This window comes from Uloborus diversus, chromosome 4, assembly GCF_026930045.1.
Source record: "Uloborus diversus isolate 005 chromosome 4, Udiv.v.3.1, whole genome shotgun sequence".
NCBI lineage: Eukaryota > Metazoa > Arthropoda > Arachnida > Araneae > Uloboridae > Uloborus > Uloborus diversus.
In genome coordinates this window covers 89508208-89528879 of record NC_072734.1, presented here as the reverse complement: position 1 = coordinate 89528879, position 20672 = coordinate 89508208, and the positions used below count along the sequence as shown (strand labels likewise).

The following is a 20672-nucleotide window of genomic DNA, read 5'->3' as shown; positions in this document are numbered from 1 at the left end:
ATTTTGTGCAATTTCCGAGTAAGTGTTCAACTGCACTTTGAGTCTTACTGTTCCTTGTTTGTTTTTCGTTTCAATGCTGTATTTTCGTAATCTAGCCTCCAGATTTCTCTAAATATGTTACATTAAGTATAAATCTGGAGATTTTTGAGACACTAGATGCAAACAATTAAAACCGTGTGCTTCTTATCGTTACCTAGATGAAAAACAAAATTGTTTCTGATAAGAAAATTTTGAGCTAAAAATTTAAAATTGTTTTTTAAAATATTTAAATGAACAGCATATTCATTATTTCTTCAAAAAATTCTAAGCTACGAAGTCCTGATGGTGATGTGCATCCTCACACAAGAATACCTTCACTGTCCTGATTAACTGATCCAACTAATTCTTAAGATTAAATTCCTCATTTTTTCTTCCATTTACAACTATACAACAATTTAATCAAAAATGTTGAATTCATTTTCATCTGTAAGTAAGATGTTATTCCAAAACATTTTGAGCTTATTTATCATTGATCTTGCGACAGAAAGCGTAAGCTTTCTGTTTTTCGCACAAACAAGAAAATTTCTGTGGTACGAAGTCCCATTTAACCTAGCTAATTAGAGAACTTGGTGAACAATTTTAGGTGAAAATTAAACATAAAATTTTTCATTAAATTCTGCAGAAACTTTTACAGAACTCAAATGTGTATTTTTCATAACTGTTTTAACTGCAAATCTCCAATAGAGTGGAACGAAAAAAACAAAGTTTTTATTTTCGAACTGTAATAGTGCAGAAAAGTTGCGATTGGTGAAGACTTACAAAACAAAACAAAAATTTTTAAAATCGGATAATATCTTCCAATCTCGCAACGAGCCTAAAAGTTTGAAAAAATGGAAAATTTCATGTGTTCTTAGAGATTTTTTAAAAAAATTTCTCCAACGTTTCTTTTTAATACTCTAAGATGAAAAAGTTACGATTGGTGAAGCCTTCAGAAATTTTAAAAAAATATTGAAATCAAATAATACCTTCTGATCCAGGAACAAGCATGAAAAGTAAAAAAAGAGAGAATTTCATCTTTTCTTAGTGATTAAAAATAAAATTGTTCTTGTTGTTTTTTTCCCCCGGTGTTACAGGGAAAAGCCTTTTTAAAAATCCTATATTACACATAAACATTAATTTATTTCTTGACTATGCAAAACTACCATTCTTTACAACAATGAAACATTTTCAAATAATAAAACGTTATAAAATATTTACCAAATTTACAATCCAGTATACAAGTCTTATTGTTTTAAGTGTTAGTTGTTGAAGCTAATTTATAATCAGATTTTTTGGAAAATTCGGGCATAATTGATCTGGATTTCAATGTTGCTCTTAAGTAGCCATCTCTTGATTTAAATCCACACACTTTGAGTGAAGCCTCCGTCACTAGCTTCACACATCTTTCGAAAGATTGCGTATGGCAGGGGAATAGTTTCGTATCCCAGTCGGGTATAGTGCCTGTTGCAATAAGATTTTCAATGTCTTTGTTAGGAACTTTTCGAAGAAAAGGTGGAGAAGATAGCTTTGTCGTGTTCCAATTAATAATCTCTGTGTAACCTTCTGCTTCGAAATTTAGCGATGGAAGGACAAAGTTTCTAATGCTTTTGCCTTTAGAAACAGATTCTCTGGCTTTTAAGACGTTTTAAAAGTTCTCTTATGTGCCTCCTTTCATCAAACACCATTGCCATTAATAAGTTTTCGGTATGAGCAAAGAAAGAGTTTCTTTCAATGACAGGGTAAATTACTTGTTTTAGATTGTCAGGTAAGTATCGACAGGTTTGAGTTGTTCTGTAAACATGAATGGCACCGTCTGTGAAATTTTTGCGGTTCTTTATTTCGCTAATGGGGCGTATTAGATGCATACACTGTACTAAGCGGCATAAACAAATATGAGTATCGTGGGATTAAAGGGCCATGTGGACAATTTACAGGCAGGCTCTAGTACTAAAATATCACATTTGTTTTATAAACAAACGTTCTTCCATTAGTATTTCATACCGAACTTATGAGGATCGTTAAACTAAAAGAAAAAAAAAGCTGAAAAAGGGCTTAAAGTTTACATTTTTTCAAACATGTAGGTTCGTTGCGCGATCGGAAGATATTGTTTTATTTCAAAAAGATTTTTTTTTTCGCTTTGAAGTCTTTACTAAACGTAACTTCTCCGTTCTGTAGCCTGAAAAAGTACATTGATCAAAAAATGTTAAAAATTCGGAAAAATCCTGAAATTCTCAACTTTTTCGATTTTGTAGGCTTGGTTTTGAATCAGAAGGCATTATTCGATTTCAAAATTTTTTTTTATTTCTAAAGGTTTCACCAATTGTAACTTTTCCGTCTTAGAGCCTTAAAAAGAAACATAAAACAAAATTTTTGAAAAATCACTAAGAAAACACGAAATTTTCCATTTTTTCAAATATTCAGGCTCGTTGCGGGATCGGAAGATATTATCCGATTTTAAAAATCTTTGTTTTGTTTTGTAAGTCTTCACCAATCGCAACTTTTCCGCACTATTAGGATTCGAAAATAAAAACTTTGTTTTTTTCGTTCCACCCTAATCTCCAATCACGCTTTGTTAACTTTGCCTATTCACCTTTCCTTACCTTGTTTTCGATCAATTCTTTGCTTTAACGCATTTTACCAAGCAGTTCACTAGAATGGTGGTTCAGTTTTTCAGAATGGTATGAATTAAATAATTTAGAAACATTTCAAACTAATTTACCGCTACTGTGAGGAAAAAGAATCAAATTTCGAATGGTGTTTGTTGTTTTTTACCAATACCAGCCATTTAAAAATAATAAGAAGAATATTATGAATAAATAAACAAAAAATTGAAGCTAAATGACTTTACAGTGTCAACACAAGCAAAACAACATGGCAAAATGACATGTGATAATTTTAATCATGAATTTATTCGAAAATATTTCAGAGTATGATGATTTTGTGGTGTATTATTTTTCTGTCTCTTCGTTTTTTTACAAATTTCAAAAATAAAATCCGGAAATTTTTTGAAAAAAAAAAAAAAAAAAACTACTGGGTCTTATTCAGAATGGCACAGGAATGATGTAAAAAAAAAGACTTCGTATTTGTATTCAGTTTTACGTTATTTTGGTTTTACTACAAAAGTTCAAGGTGTACGAACATTTTTGGGAGCCACTGTATATGTACACACACAGGAAGACAATGTTTTATTATCAGACAAATGCTTTAATAAAGTCAGAACACCAGGTCATTAAGCTTTTGCTAAAGTTGAAAACATAGAAAGTATATTAAAATTTAGCATGCAGTGGCACTTAAAAACATTTAGGTAGAATATGTGTATATTTTTTCCTATCAGTTGGCGCTGCGTTAGAGGCTTTTACGTTTTGCAAATCTAATGTGACACTCGGATACAGAGTACATTCTTTCATGTGACAATACTGTCCGCAGGTGCTATTACCACAAGATTTTTGACCCCTAGTTATCCCATTAGATGGCGGCATATGGGCTCTCTTTGATGCAAAACTGTTCTAAGAATTTAATTTTCCCAAGTGTACCTCAAAACTAAACGAAATCTCAAGGGATGTTTAACAACTGCATAATCATAAACCACGGACGATGCGGTTTTCCTGCATTTTGAAATTTACCGACTGAAGCCAGGTTGAAACTTGCACCTTTTCGAAAAGAGGCCAAAGCCTAAGAGCTGCACCAGTCTGTTGGAAGGTACAACATATGAGGTTTTACTTTTTTTTTTATTCTGCATATTTCAAAAGCAAATTGTACACGTCAAAGAGGAATAGAAGAATAAGAAAGAAGTAATGCAATTACTTTGTTGTGTGGCACTAAAAGCTGAAGCTGTACGATTGAGACTTGATGGTACCCATCCAGCAGCATTATTTCGATTGTTTAACTTTGAGAGAACCTTCAAAGAAAACATGAAAGCATATTAAAAATGTAAGAAAAGTAGGACAACTTATATAAAGTCAAGGAATAATAATAACTTATTTCTCTGGAATTTCATAATTATGTATAATAATTACTAAACAGGGTTGGCCAGTGATGCTCCTATCAATTTTTCTGAGGGTATACTCTCAGTAATCCATTATGCACAATATGTGTATGCGATCATATACAATCTCTACATAGTATAAAATGAAGTCTCTAAAAAGCGTTTGTGTGTTTCAACTCACAAAACTCGAGAACTGCTAGGCTGATTTCGCTGAAATTTTCAGTTTGTTCCTTTAAGTCCTGAAAAGGTTTGCAGACCAGTTAGAAAAAAATTTCGATAAATAGTTCTTTTTTTATTCCAATTTAGGCCAAATTTCCCCATAAATTCCTGAATAATGGGGTAAAAAATTACTTGCACATATTAATATTGCATATCGTTAGGAAGGGTAGATTTTTCTGCGTTCTACGTAATTTGTTCTAATGCTCTAACTTTATTATGGCGGGAGTTATTTGTTTTTAGCTCAAATTTGTTTAGGCTTAGCTGAAATTTAGGCACTATTTTCTTTATTAAATAAATCAATAAAAAGTGAAGGAATTGTCTCGCACTTTTCTTTTCAGCACCATTGGAAAAAGCAAAATTTTTTACTATGGATCTAGCTCGACCTCTGGTCGAAAAAGCTTCTAACTCCACCAGAAAAAAGGTTAAAAGCGTTTTTAAGTCAAATTCAAAAAATGTCATCTTCATGCAAGTTGTTAATCATTTTATTTTCATGTTTCCATGATTATGCTTTTTAAGTCCATTGTTTATTTCCTTATTTTGCATTTAATTTTTTTAACATTTTATTTTGTGTTTTCATGGTTACGCTTTTAAAATCCATCTTTCACATTTTAATTTCTTAAAAGTATTTGAATATCTGTCGTCATTGTTTGGAAGAAAAATTTTGCTTTATTTTTCTTTTATTTAAGCCTGATTGTTAAATATATGTCACTTGACACAATTTTTATTCTCAATAGATCGGGCAATGCAGCCATGATATGAACATTTTTGAAGCTTGAGGGTATACGCTGTATGTCTAAGAAATGTTTGAGAGTATACAGTGTATATGGAGTATACCTTATGGGAACACCCTTGGGGTTGGCAGGTTAGTGCCAAAGATAGAAAAAAAATGGGGGGAAAAATTATAATAAAAGTGGTAAAATTAGATAGCTGTATTTATGGGGATATAACAATAGTAATGTTCACTAATTTAATAATATCTAAATTGAAATGTTTTTTTTTTCTTATCTTCTTTTTTTTCTTTTTAACTTTGATTATTCAAGGAATCATTGGAAATAAACTGACTGTTTACTTTGAACTGTTTCAGTAACATGCTTTACAGTTAACTCTATGAATGCAGAACATGAAAAAAGGGAGAGTAAATAGCAATAAAATAACTCACTTGAGTTGATTTAAAGGTTTTAGTTATTCAACAATGAATTTGTACCTTTCAGTTAATTTTCAACAGAGAAGATAAATATTGCTACATGATAAGATATCAATAGAAATTTGAAGAGACAGTATAATTAGCATAAAGTATAAATATGAAGAAAAATAGTAACTTATTTTAAATTGCAACTTGAAAAATGACAATAATTACACATAAAAGTTAAAAATCTCTTCAAATTGAAATTTCTACAGCAAAATACACCTTTTGCTCCTTCAACATTGAATAACATGAAGCAAGTTTTGAAACATTATCTACTCTCAATCTGTTTCGAGTTTTGATTGAGAATTATTTAAAATGTTTGTTTTAATTATTAAATTAACATTAATGAAATACATAATTAATATTCTGGTTTGAGTCTCATTTGCATTGTGTACAAAAATTAAGAACTTTTACCACATTTTGAAATTTTCTTAGTTTCTTCGATTTTAAAATTTTCCCTAATTTTTGCCACTGTTCTGGCAAAAATACTATATTTGCCTGTAAAATGAATAGCCCTGTTACTCAATTAGAAACGTTTCTGAAAACTCCCTATTTCTGTGAACAATGAAAATATATTTTGTGAAGCAACTTCAAAGAATGATAAAATTTAACATTAAGCATTGTCTAACATATTTATCTTTTTTTTTTTTGAACTTATTCTAAAATGCCATGAAATTCAGTCGAATACAGCAACATTAAAAAATACTTGTAAAGGTTTTTTTTTTTTAAATTACAAAAGAGATAGCATATCTAAAATATTGCTGAAAAAATTTATAACTAAATAGAACTAAACAACTTTTGAAAAATAAGACTTCTATGTGTGAGTCGGTCATAGTAATATGGTGAAATTCTGTTACAACGAATACAAATACAATGAAATATCCGTTTCAACGAAATATTTTCAATCCTGATTGAATTTCCATAACATTGCTTAAACTTTATTACAACAAAGTTTCTATTTCAAAGAACAAAATTTGCAGTTCCTTGAATTTCATTGTAACGGGATTTCACTCTAGAGGTATTTACAATTGTATTCATTATATTTTGCAATTAATCTTTCAAAAAAAAAAAGATAGAAGACACATTGGGCAAAACTTAAAGGATGAGGAAAAGAAATTAGATTAGGATGGAACATAGGTTAATATTTTAGAGGTCATTTAATCAATGGTAACGCTAAGCTTCAAACCATAAAAAAAGTCAACTGTAGGGATAACGCTCACTTAACCTGCACCTTCTTTGACCCCCCCCCCTTCTTTTTTGATGCACCAGCCGCCTATAGGATGGGTCATTTAGTTTTTTTTTTCTGAACAAGAGATAATTTGCATTTGCATCCAGGGCTGACAAGAGGCCATGTCAGCCTAGTCTGAAACTAGTGGCCTGGCAGAGGTTGGGATTTTAGACATCCAAAACTGGTTTTGTACTGGACAGGTGTGTGTGGGTTTTACTATCTAAAATTCTCTCCAATCCTTAGCTGAAAACTTTACTTTGGATTTGAAATTGTCTGACAGGAAGTAAATAAAGAGTAGTTGTGAGGGGAAATCATTCTAAATGGAGTGATGTTTTAAGCGGGGTTCCTGAGGGTTCAGTTTTAGGGCCTCTCTTGTTTATTATTTTTATGAATGACATCAATGAGAATATTTCTGGAAGCATGAATTGTTTTGCTGATGATGTAAAAGTTATTGGGATTGTAAAAAATGAACAGGTAAAACAGCTTCAAGAGGATTTAGATCATATAACTAAGTGGGCGAAATGCCAAGTGCTATACCTAGGTCAGGGAAATAAGCATGAGAGTTATTATTTACAGGGTTTGGTCATTAGTGAGGCAGAAAACATTATTGATCTGGGTAGTTCAATAAATCAGGGATTCAGGTTTAGTCAACAGTGAAGCATTGCAAGTAACAAAGCCAACAGAATGCTTGGGTTTATCAATAGATCTGTTTCAAACAAATCTAAGAAGGTTCCTCTGCCTTCATATAGGAGTTTAGTAAGACCTCATTTGGAGTATGCTGTTCAGTTTTGGTCGCCTTATCTGAAGAAAGATATTTCTGTATTGGAAAGGGTTGAAAGAAGGGTTACTAGACTTGTAAGAAGATTTTCAGATTTAGACTATGACAGCTGACTTAATAGGCTTAATATGTATAGCCTAGAGCAAAGGAGAGTCAGAGGGGACATGATTCAGTTGTTTAAATTTATCAAAATGAAAGATGTCAATAGGTTAAATTTTTTCACGGAGAGCAAGACAAGTGGACATTGTTTTTAGCTATTCAAATCTCAGGCCAGCCTGGAAATTAGGAAAAATTACTTCTTCAGTAGGGTCGTGGGTACTTGGAACAGCTTACCGGAAGAGGCGGTAATGAGCAAGGGGGTGGATAGCTTTAAGAAGGCCATTGGTCTTCATTTGGGATATATAAACTCAGGACCGGATTTGGAAGTGTGGAAGCTCCGGGGCAACGAAGGAGTGGAGGCCCCTAATCAGGGATCGAAAAAATCATCATATTTTCGAAAATATCCGATATATTGATATATATCCGAATATTTTGATATATATGTATAAATTCGATATTTTTGACTCGTGAAAGTTAGGATATTTTGTAAAAACTTTACTGTGGGGGCCTCTTTGTTGTGGAGGCCCCGGGGCAGTAGCCCCGCCTGCCCTCCCCTAAATCCGGCCCTGTATAAACTGACTAGGACCTGCTTAGCTGGACCTAGAACCTGTTGTTGGTAGTCACATTTGTATTTGTATTTGAAAGCCTCTTAAACGGTCCAAAAGTATGCTAAAGCTAAAGGGATCTACTCTTTTTTAATGCTGTATTAGTAATGCATAAATAAAAATGCTAATTGGTTGTTGATTATATATTTCCCTAAAGACTTAATATTTTTTTTAATATTCAACATAAAAAAGGCAAATTAGCCATTAACTATATTGCATAAAAGCTTCCTTACGTAAAAGTTGGTTGTTTTATGAAAATAAATTTGCATAACTCCCAATGTAACTCATTTCAGTTCCAATGATATTAATGATTAGTTCCGATAATAAATTGATGATACAATGCATGGAGGGACTTATATTGGAAAAAAAGCGAATTGTTTATTTTTTATTTATATCTTAATATATAAAAATCTTTTGTGCGTATATTTGTCACCATAAGGCTTTTAAACGGCTGGACCAATTTTGATCAATTTTTTTGTGTGCAATTAAGATGTGGCAAGCATGGTTTTGAAGTGCAATGGATCGAATTGGAAACGTTTTTTAAAATTAATTAATTAATTTAAACATTGGATGGTTATTAGAGTGGTCCAAAAAAGGCCCTTTTAAAAAAATTCCTGATTTTTATTGGTCCTACCCCCTCATTTGGTTCCATCTGAGTAAAAAATAACTATTGTGAAGTTTGTGCTCATAATTTTAACATTTAGAGGTAGCTCAATAGCCTCAAATTTCCGCGTTTCGCCATTTTGTGCCATAAATGCAGATAGAAATAAAATTGACACTAGGAAAAGTATATAATTTATTTAATTAAAATTGCCAGCATTTTGTAAGTTAAAAATAATTACATAATAATAATATTTCTAGTCATGTATATGGCTTACTTTTGTACATATTGCAAACTCGGCTTTTTACATCCGGGATAAGCTTGTCAATGTTCTGTGACAACTTGCAACAAGAATTGGAATTGTTCTTCATTGCGTGTCATTTTTCCATTAAACTCTTTTATAAGGGCTATACCCCTTTCAGCATTATCATTAACCACTGAAATTCCTTGAATTATCCTTTTTTCTTTCTTAAAACCTTCCTGAAGCTCCAAGATTTCTGGATCTACGTGAATGAAGGTATCAGATAAACCCATGCTTTGAAAAAATGAAATTGACCCCTTTGTCACAAGTTTTTCAAATTTCATATCCATAAAATGTTTTAGCAAAATCTTAGGGAGCTTCACCACATTATTTTTCTTGTTTACTTCATTAATCGCTTTCACCATCTGTCTTTTAATGCAGTGTGGCACTTTATTGACAAAAAGGGCTAATGCCACGAGCTTTTCTGACAAATACCACAGGTGACAGGCAAATTTCTGCATTGCAGTTTTACTTATGTATTCATCAATCTTTTTATACTTCAATAAAGATTAAAATCGTTATACGGTGCATTTTGAGGCATAGAAGCAGTCATCCAAGCCTTTAAATACACACGTACCACAAATATGCATATTTTTTGCAATCCCTTTCCTTCTATTGACGTGATGGTAAATTGACATCTAAGCATCCATATTTTGAAAGAATACAAAATTTTGGACATTCATCTAGCATGATGCATAGTCCCAGGGGCTGCAAATTTGATACCATGTAGAGGAGCTTTAACAAGAAATATTAAGCATAGTTCAAGACATTCTCGATAATCATCTTAATCTTTCAGCAAATACTATTGTATCATCCTTTACATCTGTCACTTGTGCTAAAATGTCCTTATTATTGATGCCTGTGATGTATTTGTCTTTGTCTATGAATTCCCAGTAGGAATGGAATCTTTCAAAAAGAGGTACGTCTGGTGCGGAAGAAAAACCCAAACATTTACTAAACACTGCACCAATAATTAATTCCATAATGTGATGTCCACATGGAAAATATAGTAACCTTTAATTTAGTTTTTGCTCTAGTAAAACACAGGTACCCTTGCTTTCCCCGGTATTGACACTCATTGTGTCAAAGCACATTGCAGAAACTTTGTCAGTTAGGCCCCAGTCCTGCAAAGCTCACCTTTTTTTTTTTTTTTTTTTTGTGTCATTGTCCTTCTGTTTTTTTTTTTTTTTTTTTTCAATAACTTCCATTGTTAATAAAGTTTTTCTAACTTGGGCTGACAGTTTTGGGGTCTTTGTACGGTTATTCTGGCTTTCTGCCAAATTTTTTTAATTTCTTCTATTGTATTTCTTGAAGATTCTCTTACGGTTTTCTTTAATTCAATATGGTAATGAAAAAACATACCCAATGCCATACGAATTGAAGGTAGTTTACTACCTGTCAGCTCACTTATGGTTGAACTAAGAAGATAAACCATGATTTTGATCTAATTGATGTGTTTGCCATGCTCAGTTATTTTAAAGTAAAGAGACATATGCATTTCAAAAATAAGTGCAAACTGCCATTCCAACAGTGGTGAAATCAAAACCAAAACAATTAAGAATACATACATAAGCAACAACAAGTTGAAAATTTATTCGATCACGACTGTTAAAGGAATAGATTTTATGTATTTACTTGTATTTACAAAAGTATTTTCATAATGGCTACTGTTAAGTCTCTATATAAAATAGCAATTTTATAAAGCAATTGTTTTCTTGTCAATAAAAATAGCAATTGTATTTTACCTTAGTGAGGTCAATGGTCGTGTGTCATACGCGTTCTATTCAGCAATGATGAAAACTTGATCAATGTTGAGCTACCTCTAAATATTATTGAAATGTTTTCAAATTTTGTCTGATTTTTTTTTTTAATACTTGGGAACAAAATGGGAGGGTAGGACTCGAAAAATTTTCACCTTCGAAATTTTGGACCACCCTTTGGTTATATCTCTCGATTGATTAATATTTATTTTAATCTATTGTTGAGCAAGAACTGAAATAAATATTTAACCCGTTGCCAAAGGACAATAAGAAAGCCAGCTCTGCTTTTTGTAATGAAATTTCCTACTATGATATGTCAATTGGGAATAGATAAAACGTAGAAAGAGAAAGAGAGAGTGAAGCCTTCATTTCTTGAAAACAACGATTTTAGGTCCCGTGATGTATTTTAAAGTACTGGAAGGTTCACGCAAAACGTGTGTTCTGTCGTCGTAGTTGAACCATGTGACCGGATCGGTGCTTTAGGTTTTCCTAACCAAAAGATCAGAAATTACCATACCTAGCTACATTTGTATCTTGGCTGAAATCCATCTGAGTTTTGACACCAATGCCAAAAATACTTTAAGGATTATCTAACTAATCAGTACATTACATTATTAAAGGAAAAGATAATGGAATTTAAAGATGAAACAAAATTAATTTTCTTCCAGATAAATTACAACAGGGTAGTTCTATACACAAAAGATCACTGCAGTGGAAGATTTTTATCTTTGGTGGAAAGAACAAATTAGGCAATATATGAAGTTTTAAAAGTCTTCGTTCAAAAGATCAGACTGCTAATCGGTTGAAGTTGGCTTTGCTCACTGATCGACTGACTTACAGTAAGGTGGTGGTTTGGCGACTTTGACTATAAATAATAGAGTTGCGTGATCATTTGCTTACATCTTAAAGCTACTGTTAATGTAATTTGTTGTATTTTTTATTTATTTGGCGAGATATTTCAAATTGAAAAGAAATGCTTTTTTTTTAAAGAATTTTTGGTCATTTTAGTTGAAGAATGCATTAATTTTACACCGGGGGGGGGGGGGGATGAGTGATTTTCGATCATTCTGAGAACTGCTTTTACCTTTATCATTTTTTAAACGATATGGCTGAAGGAACGACAACCATCAAGTATGGGAGAAAAAATAGTTAATAAAACAACTGCTCAGTGGACATTAGATAAATCAAAATGTAATAAATATATGCATTCTGACACCATATAGCAACTTAAAACATTTTTTTAAACTTATTTTTTTCAACAGAACGGTTCAAACACTTGATAGTTTATTGAAATTTTTTAACTTTTCAATTTACAAAGTTTGAACAGAACTACGTCTGTCGGGTCCTCTAGTTTTTATGATATATTCTGAATTTATAATACACTTCATAACAAAAAAATCGACATACCAAGAAGTAATCATCCGATTGCTTTGAAATTTTGTATGCATGAGTATTTTGATCAGATATGCAAATGATTAGAATTTGGTGTCCAATGAATGAATAGTTTGATCTCCAGTGCATCAAAACTGTGCATCCAGCAGATGTATATAAAGAGCAGTTCTTCAACAGTTGTTTAAATTTTCAGTTTGATTGCAATTCAGATTACCTTCCAACAACTTAAAAATGCCTCGCCACATTGTTTGGGCACATTACGAGCAACTGTCAGAGTTTAAAAGAGGTCGTATCATTGGATTGAAAGAGGCCGGTAGGTCAAATGGGAGAATAGCTTGTCATTTGAGTCGAAGCGATGCGGTGATTCGAAGATGCTGGCAAGGATAGGTGGAAAATGGCAGAGTTCAGTGTCAGGATGGTAGCGTTAGACCTAGGGTCACAACAGATCGTGATGACAGAGTGATTGTCCGATCAGCTGTCACAGTGCTTTCTTTATCTCTATGAATCATCAGACGTTCAACCCAAACTCCAGTGTTCAACATGACTATTTACAGACGGTTGGGAAAGCGAAATCTACACTCACGCCGACCATTACGCCACCTGCCACTGACGTCTACACACTGCCAAGCCAGATTACAGTGGTGCATGGCACAATCAGGTTCGAATGGTGCCGACTGGGGACGTATAGTCTTTAGTGACGAATCCGCTTTGAACTGTGTAATGACGATCATCAAAGACGTATTTGGAGACACCTAGGGCAGAAGGGGGATCCTGGTTTAATTTTTACATGCCACACTGGCCCTCAGCAAGGCATTATGGTCTGGGGTACCATTTCCTTTGATAACTGAACCCCTTTGGTCGTAATTAGAGGTACACTTACTGCACAGTGGTACGTTGACGACATCCTAAAACCTGTTTTGTTCCCGTTCCTTTTGCAGTACCCTCGGCTGGTTTTCAGCAGGACAATGCCAGATAACGTACGGCACGTGTTGTTATGAACTGTCTGCTAGCTTGTCAAACTCTTCTGTGGCCTACCAGATCGCCAGATTTCTCTTCCATCGAGCATGCCTGGGATATGATGGGATGGCGATTGCATCTGGCAAGGACTGTTGATAACCTTGTCCGACAATTGGAGTGAATTTGGCCGAAAATACCGCAGGACACCCTCCGACAGCTTTATCGGTGTTTGCCACGCCCTGTTTCAGTTTGTATCCAGGCTAGAGGCGGGTCAATACCTTAATTGAATTTGTTACTGTAACTCTCACATAAATTATTCAATTGTTCTTGAGAATTTAATCATTTACTATTCTGTGCATTGTCTTCCTATCCACCAATTTTCATCTGAATCGGATCACTCCTTCTTGGTACGCCGATTTAACAGTTACGATAAAGTTACAGAATGTATATTAATTCATAATATAGTTGAAAAAAATTCTTAACTTCAATAAAGAAAAAATATATATTAACTTGATAATTTTAATTAAAAAAATTATCAGCATTTTCTTCGAGCAAATTCATGGTAATTTAGTGTCAGAGCATCAAATGGGCTACAAAAGTTTATTTCATTATTATAGTTAAGAGGAAAAAAACCATACCAAAGCTGTAAAGGAGTTTCAAATATGTATATTTTTCTTAAGCTGAAAAATTGCCATTTAAGGTCAATTATTGCACTACATTTTGAACATAGGAAATTTGGCTCCTATTAAAACAAAATTAGTTATATTCATGAGTACTAATTTGAATTTTTAATGAACGACTGTAACTTATGTAACCAGATTACAATCAGCTGTTTAAGTTTTATATGTATTCAAATACATTTTTGAATTTTTGCATTCAATAAATTAAGTTTTGATTTAAAGTTTTTAACTAATAAAATATTACTGAAATAGATTTTATTCTGCTTTTGATAATTGCACAAAACACAATTTTACTAAAAATAGTTTTGGACAGGATAGAAAAAACAGTTTTTACCATTGCATCCAAAACCTTGCCAGTTCTGGGCCATTGAGGGAGCCCAGCTTGGAATTGGAGTTGTTTCAGTTATATAAGTTTTACAGGGCTCAGTGAGCTAATTGGAAGGGGGCCTGTCCTGGCTCTTGGCAGTCAGGATTGCAACCAACCTTTGAATAATTGGCATCAAAATCAAATTGATTGCTCCACCACTATAGGAAAAATTGGCGCCAAAAGCTAATGGGCACCAATTCACACTTGGGTGCATAGGTGTACCAAATTTTCTTCGATTTAATAAGAAGTTTCCACACTTGAGTGGCCACAAAAAACCACACCAGTCATGAACGTACAGATGCACAGACAGACATTTTCCAAAAATGGTGAAAATGGGTTCAGCACACCCAAAAAATGTCTAAATTCATAGGAATTCCAAATTTGAAAAATTTCATCAATTCAATACTGTTTTCTACATATAGACATAGAAGAAAGTAAAAATGAAGTGAAGAAGCATAAGAGTAGAATTAGGCAAAGAAGAAAGATAAATACCAAAACGGAGAACAATAAAGACCAAACATGGTATGACATATGCATACATTAATCTCAATATACTACAGTAGAGACAAAAAGGTATAAAACAAGCTGGATGTGTATGCTCAGTATTGTGTGAACGCAACAGTAAGGCATACATTAGTTTGAACAATGTACACAACGTAGATTAGCTGTAGGTGTATGACATGTTCAAACCCTCTCGATTATTCCAATAAATGGGAAACTTTACACACTTTAGACACTAAAAAAAGGATTAGCAGGGATGAAAAACTCGTGATCAACATCAAGACATGAAATTTGATTCTTTTTCCAAAAAAAAAAAAAAAAAAACGAAAGATAAAAGGAGTCTAGCTGTCTAAGGGGTTAAGCCATGATTGTTAACAAGAGTATCAGCAGCAGAAAGAAAAACATTTCATCCTATGGACAAGAGGGACATGTAGTAAACAGAAAGAGAAATTACAAGATGTATCACATATTATACTCCAGGGTCCCCCATACCTACCACTATTTAAGGTTTAAGTAGTTCGATGGGGCTCTGAAGACAGCTCTCTTTTTTGATCCAGACCAGAAGTCAAACAATCCCTAGTCTAGTACCCCCAGAGGCATTGATTCGCTTGGAGGACTTTGTAACCAGGGCAAATGTAACATGCCCCAGTCACTATAACTGAACATGGAGGATCTTGGACCCGGGACACTTCGGTTGCAAACCCGGCGTGTTACGATCAGGCCACCATGACCCAATTACAAGATAAATGCAACATGCTGAATGACTTAACCTTTTTTTAGTGTGAATGGCATAAAGGGGAAGGTCATGTCAAAGGGACATGTCACCACAACATTGTGCCATTAGTGCCTGCTAATATGCGAGAAATAGCAGATTGATGGCACCAAAGAGAACAAAACATTTGTGATTTTTAACTTCTGAACAAAAATTAGTTAATATTATTTTCATATAAAACAGCTCAAAAACTGGGAATCACAGTTGAAAATTATACAATTGGGAAAAGTATTCCAAGTGCTATAATGTATTTACCTTGTGCTTCACTTCTTCACCATTCATTATAATATCGTTTTCCCATTCTGACTGTGTGACAAGGAAAAAAGCATCATCAGGTAATTCCTCTTCAATATCTTCAACCTTTTGCTCATCTGATAAGTCAGAAAGCTGTTTGAAGTAGAAGAAACATGATATTCATGTGAACATCAGTCATTTATTGCTCTAGAAATAAAAACTTGTAAGCATAATTTAATAATTTCAAAAAATAAAACTTTGTGATTTTATTAGCTGATTATAGAAACATCCGAGGATTGAAATTTTAAGAATGCGTTTCTGAAAATTAAACATAAAAACTAAGCTTTAAAAATGGACAACTAAAGGCTGGTAAACAGGTAAACATATTGGGAAACACCATCACATTTTGTGACAAATGCACAATCCCAAATATGTCATATAATTTTAACTCTCCCCTTCAAAATCTAATCGTACTTATTCAAAGAAAAGTAAGTATTATCAGGTTCTAATTAACGTATGGGCCAACTAGACCCAGGTCTTTGGGCCTCCATTTCTTTTCAAAATTGCTTAAAGAATTTTCATTTATTCTACTTTAAAATTTGGATCAATAAAATAAAGTGTAGTTGTTAAAAATGTTTTTTTTTTAATCACTTTCCCTTTACTTTCTCTATTTTTTTGCTGTTTAAATTAAGTAAGCACTTTTTTTTTGCATAACAAATTATCTTAAAGCATAACATTAAAATTATACTTTAGTTTTTACATATAGAGTAAATATTGCATTTAACTCTCTGATGGTTTTTAACATCTTATCACACCCTACTGATCATGTTTCAAAAACATTTAACAAAAGCTTATTTTTCTGATGCTAAATGTTCAATTGTCAAAGGATCCAAGGCGCAAGTTGATAGCTAGGCATTGATAGAAGCAGGGCACTTGAATTCCACGGCAAGTTACTCCAAAATAGTACAGTAAAATTAGGTCAAAAAATGGTAAAACCCAAACATCCAAAAAAAAAAGGTGAAACCTGTTGCAAATTACTTCTTACGCTTCCAGCTAGAGGGGTAAAAGTCCCAGCACTTTGCACGTCGGGTTTTGGAGGGAAGTGGGGGGGGGGGACGAAATAATCCTCTATTTAAATAAAAATAATTTCTATTACTTAAAAAAAAAATCTCAAACCTCACAGAAACCACTCTATAATAGTAAAACAATAAACTATCACAGAAAAAAATTCTAATCAACAGGGGTGCACAGGCAGGGGCGGAAATGGGGGGGGGGGGTCCATGGAGCAGCTTTGCGTCATTGGAATTTTTAAGGTAGTTTTTCCAAGGGGTATTTCTTTCATTTTTGAGGACTTTTATTCTGGATGGGTACTCCGTCACACTTAAGGGGAGCGCCATCGCTTTGAGGGGGGGGGGAGGACCCTGAATTTACATTCTAAAATCAACTATTGCAGTGAAGTTCACAAAAAAATTTCCCTGACTTAAACATTCCTGAAGTACAAAATGCCCCACAACGATATGGTAATGTCAGAATGATAATTCTAAAAGATCCAAGCGAGCTCAGTAACAAAATTATTTGTGACTGGAGTTATTAAACTGTTTCGAGCGCTGGAAAACAAAATTCTTGTGCAGCATAAAAAAGTCCAACTTGTGACCAAAGTTTCCCTACTTCTTCTTGATTAACTTACTTCAACTTTTCTACAATCTTTTGCCACCACCGTAAGGGTGGGACAAACCGGAATTGCCAATAGTGAAACGGGCAATGCTGCAATTCTGCACCCTCTAAGTTGGTGGCGGTTCTCATTTGCAAACACCAAGCTACCTCTCTTTTACGCAGCTGTGAAATTGCTAAATATGCAGACATATACTTGCAACACTATCTGAAACTTTTGAGTACATTATGCGATAAAAAAAATTTGATCACATCAAACATCAGCTAAAACATCAGCTATCCAACGATCTAATGTAGTGACAAATTCAGTTGGTCTACAACCTGTAGTGATTCAACGATAGAACAAGTCTTGATGAGAGCAATGAGCAATACAACAATAGAATGCCAAATATTTACACCTTTTTGTTTCCCAGTTTGGAAATCACAATCCGTTTCTAAAGTCCCCAGAAGTTTCTTCCCTCTCAAGTTGGTAGTGGTATTGCTTGCTGATGATAAGGTGAGTTGCGATGAGACCTTTAACGTTCGGGTAGTAACATCAAAGGATATTGAAGGCAAACTATTTTGTGGCATTTCTTTGTAAAGGAGGTAAGCAGTTATGTCTTTAGCTTCTGTTACGAGAGTAGTTAGGGTCTGGTGGGGTAAAGTGGTCATAAAATCGTAGGTTTTCAACTTAGGTGAATAATAAATATAATAAATTCTTTAAACACTTAAACTTTTTTTGCTTTTATTTTACATTGCATTATTAAAGAACACGGTACATTGAGTTTTAGGAAAATAAATATTGATTTAAGTAGTGTTATAACACTTTCTTTTCCCTTTGTATTTATGACCACTTTACCCCATGGGGTGGGGGAAAGTGGTCATAACATGGGGTAAAGTGGTCCTAGTTAAAAATAGATGCAAAACCATGATAAAAAACCCTAAAATTTGTATATTTCGGTTATATTTATAGTTACAAGTATATGCACAAGCATATGTGTGTATACACGAGTATATACATATCATGTAAACATTAGTAAACACGTTCATATATGAGTAGTAACATGTATGCATCAGATACATGCATGCACGTGCCTATTCAAGTATATTCGTGTATACGCGAGTATATAAGCATGTATACGTGATTACCTACAGGAGTGTATACATGTCTACACGAGTATGTACGTGTCACATGTATTGTACGGGTATGTACGCGTGTAAACAAACATCATATGAGTATACACTTGTATCTCGAGTATATACGTGCATACATCAGTTCATTAGACTCACACATGCATACGTGATTACCTATAGGAGTGTATACGTGTCTACACGAGTATATACGTATCACGTGTATATGCGAGTAAAGCGTAGAAAAGAACATCATATGCGTGTTTTGCGCTTGTATCTCAAGTATATGCGTGCATACCTGAGTTTAAACGTGTACAGTAGACGTATACACGCATATATAAGTGTACATACACACATATACGGGTATACACGAGTTAATTCGTGGATACATCCAGTGTGTGTTTGTACGTGTCTACTCACATTGTGAAGCACGAGTATACGTATGTATATGTGCAAACACGATCATATACCTGTGTAGACGTATATACATACATTTACCTGTATACACCAGTACATGTATGTATACATGAATATATAAGCTTATATACATGTGTGCCTACAGAGTGAATCCAAGCTCTTGGAAAACTAGTATGTTGTGGCCATCACGAAACTTTCTTCTATATCTTTCTTGTGAATTCTGATCAATCCCTATGCTTGAAAAGAATGCAATATTCCCAGCAAAAAAAAAAAAAAACTTGACGACCGTCCGAATTCCTGAATTCCCGCAAAAGCAAAGCAAAGAACGACTTGAAAGTTATTTTAAAAGCCTTGCTTGAATTAATTAGATGTTTTATTTGTTAACAAACATAAAATGGCAACAGTTATTAATTTTAAATCATTGCGATAACATTTCCGATTATCTCCCGAAAATTAAAATCACGTGAAATAAGCAGACGAGAATATTGTAATTTATCTTTCTTATTGTTGCATTTATAAAGCTATTTTTATTAACACAAAAAAAAAAAAAAATCAGACCCCCATGGAGCGATTGGCGCCAAAATTGAAACAACGCCTATTTACAAATAGATTCACATTTATTCCAAATTTCATCCAGAACGTAGCATTACTTCTTGAGAAATGGCACTCACAATGAAAAAAAAAGAACATTCGATTGCGTCACCCCCTTTTCAGTTTTTGACACCAAAATAAAATCAGCTCTTATACCCACTAAGGTCTACTTGCCGATAAATTTTTCTTTCATTCCGTTCATTATTTCTTGAGATACAGCAGTCACAATTGACGACAAAAAACATTCTATAGCTCAACCCCCGTTTGAGTTATTGCCACCAAAATTGAATCAGCACCTGTTCCTGTTAATGGCAACATATGGTCCAAATTTTGTTTGATTCCGCCAGTTACTTCCTGAGGAATAGCAAGCACGCGTAACTCAAAAAACGTCCCATTGCTCCACCCCCCTTGGAGGAATTCGCGCCAAAAACCAATGGGCACAAGTTCACATAGGGGCACATATGTGTACCAAATTTCGTTCGATTTCGTGCGGTAGTTTTTGCTGTAGAGCGGCCACAAAAAACTGGTCACACACAGACGTGACACACACACATACACACATACATACACACACACATACACACACAGACAGACATTTTCCAAAAATGGTCGAAATGGACTCGGCACACCTCAAAACGTTCGAATCCGTCAAAATTCGAAATTCGAAAATTTGCACGAATCCAATACTTTCTTCTATATATTAGATATAGAAGAAAGTAAAAATCTAAGGGGTGTGAGAAGGGAGGATAAGAAGCAAAGAATTATAAGGAACTTACCTTCGCTGACACACTACATGCACACAAAGCAAGAAACTGATGGATGCTAAACAAATCTCAAATTTGTTACACAAAGATGATTTTACCCAAGATTTTAGTTTTTAAGAAATATTTAGAGCAGTTGTTAAAAGTTACGGCCTATAGTAGCTATAATACACTGATTGCAACAAAGGCGCAGCGGCTGATGAAAGTTTTTACAAAGTCTCGTTATTGCAACAGAGCGTGCTTTGTGGTTGCGACGCACAAGTATTACAGCTGCAGGCCGCAAATTTCATCAATCGCTTTAAAATTTTCTTGATACCTAAAATGTTGTGTAAAATTGTCTTTGTGTAATAAATTTGTGACCTGTTTTGCATCCATCAGTTTCTGGCTTTGCGTGCATGTAGCGCGTCAGTATTGTGTTTGTGACCATATGTTCCTTATG

General features: G+C 33.8%; 1 protein-coding gene across 1 annotated transcript in view; it reads right to left on the bottom strand.

The window, feature by feature from the left end:
* Positions 1-20672, bottom strand: part of LOC129221372 (transcription initiation factor TFIID subunit 1-like) — a gene marked incomplete in the record, with an annotated part of 170910 nt that overhangs the window by 105025 nt on the left and 45213 nt on the right. Inside the window, 2 exon segments of the mRNA XM_054855844.1 lie at positions 3823-3916; positions 15705-15836. Of these exon segments, the coding sequence (XP_054711819.1) occupies positions 3823-3916; positions 15705-15836 (226 nt within the window).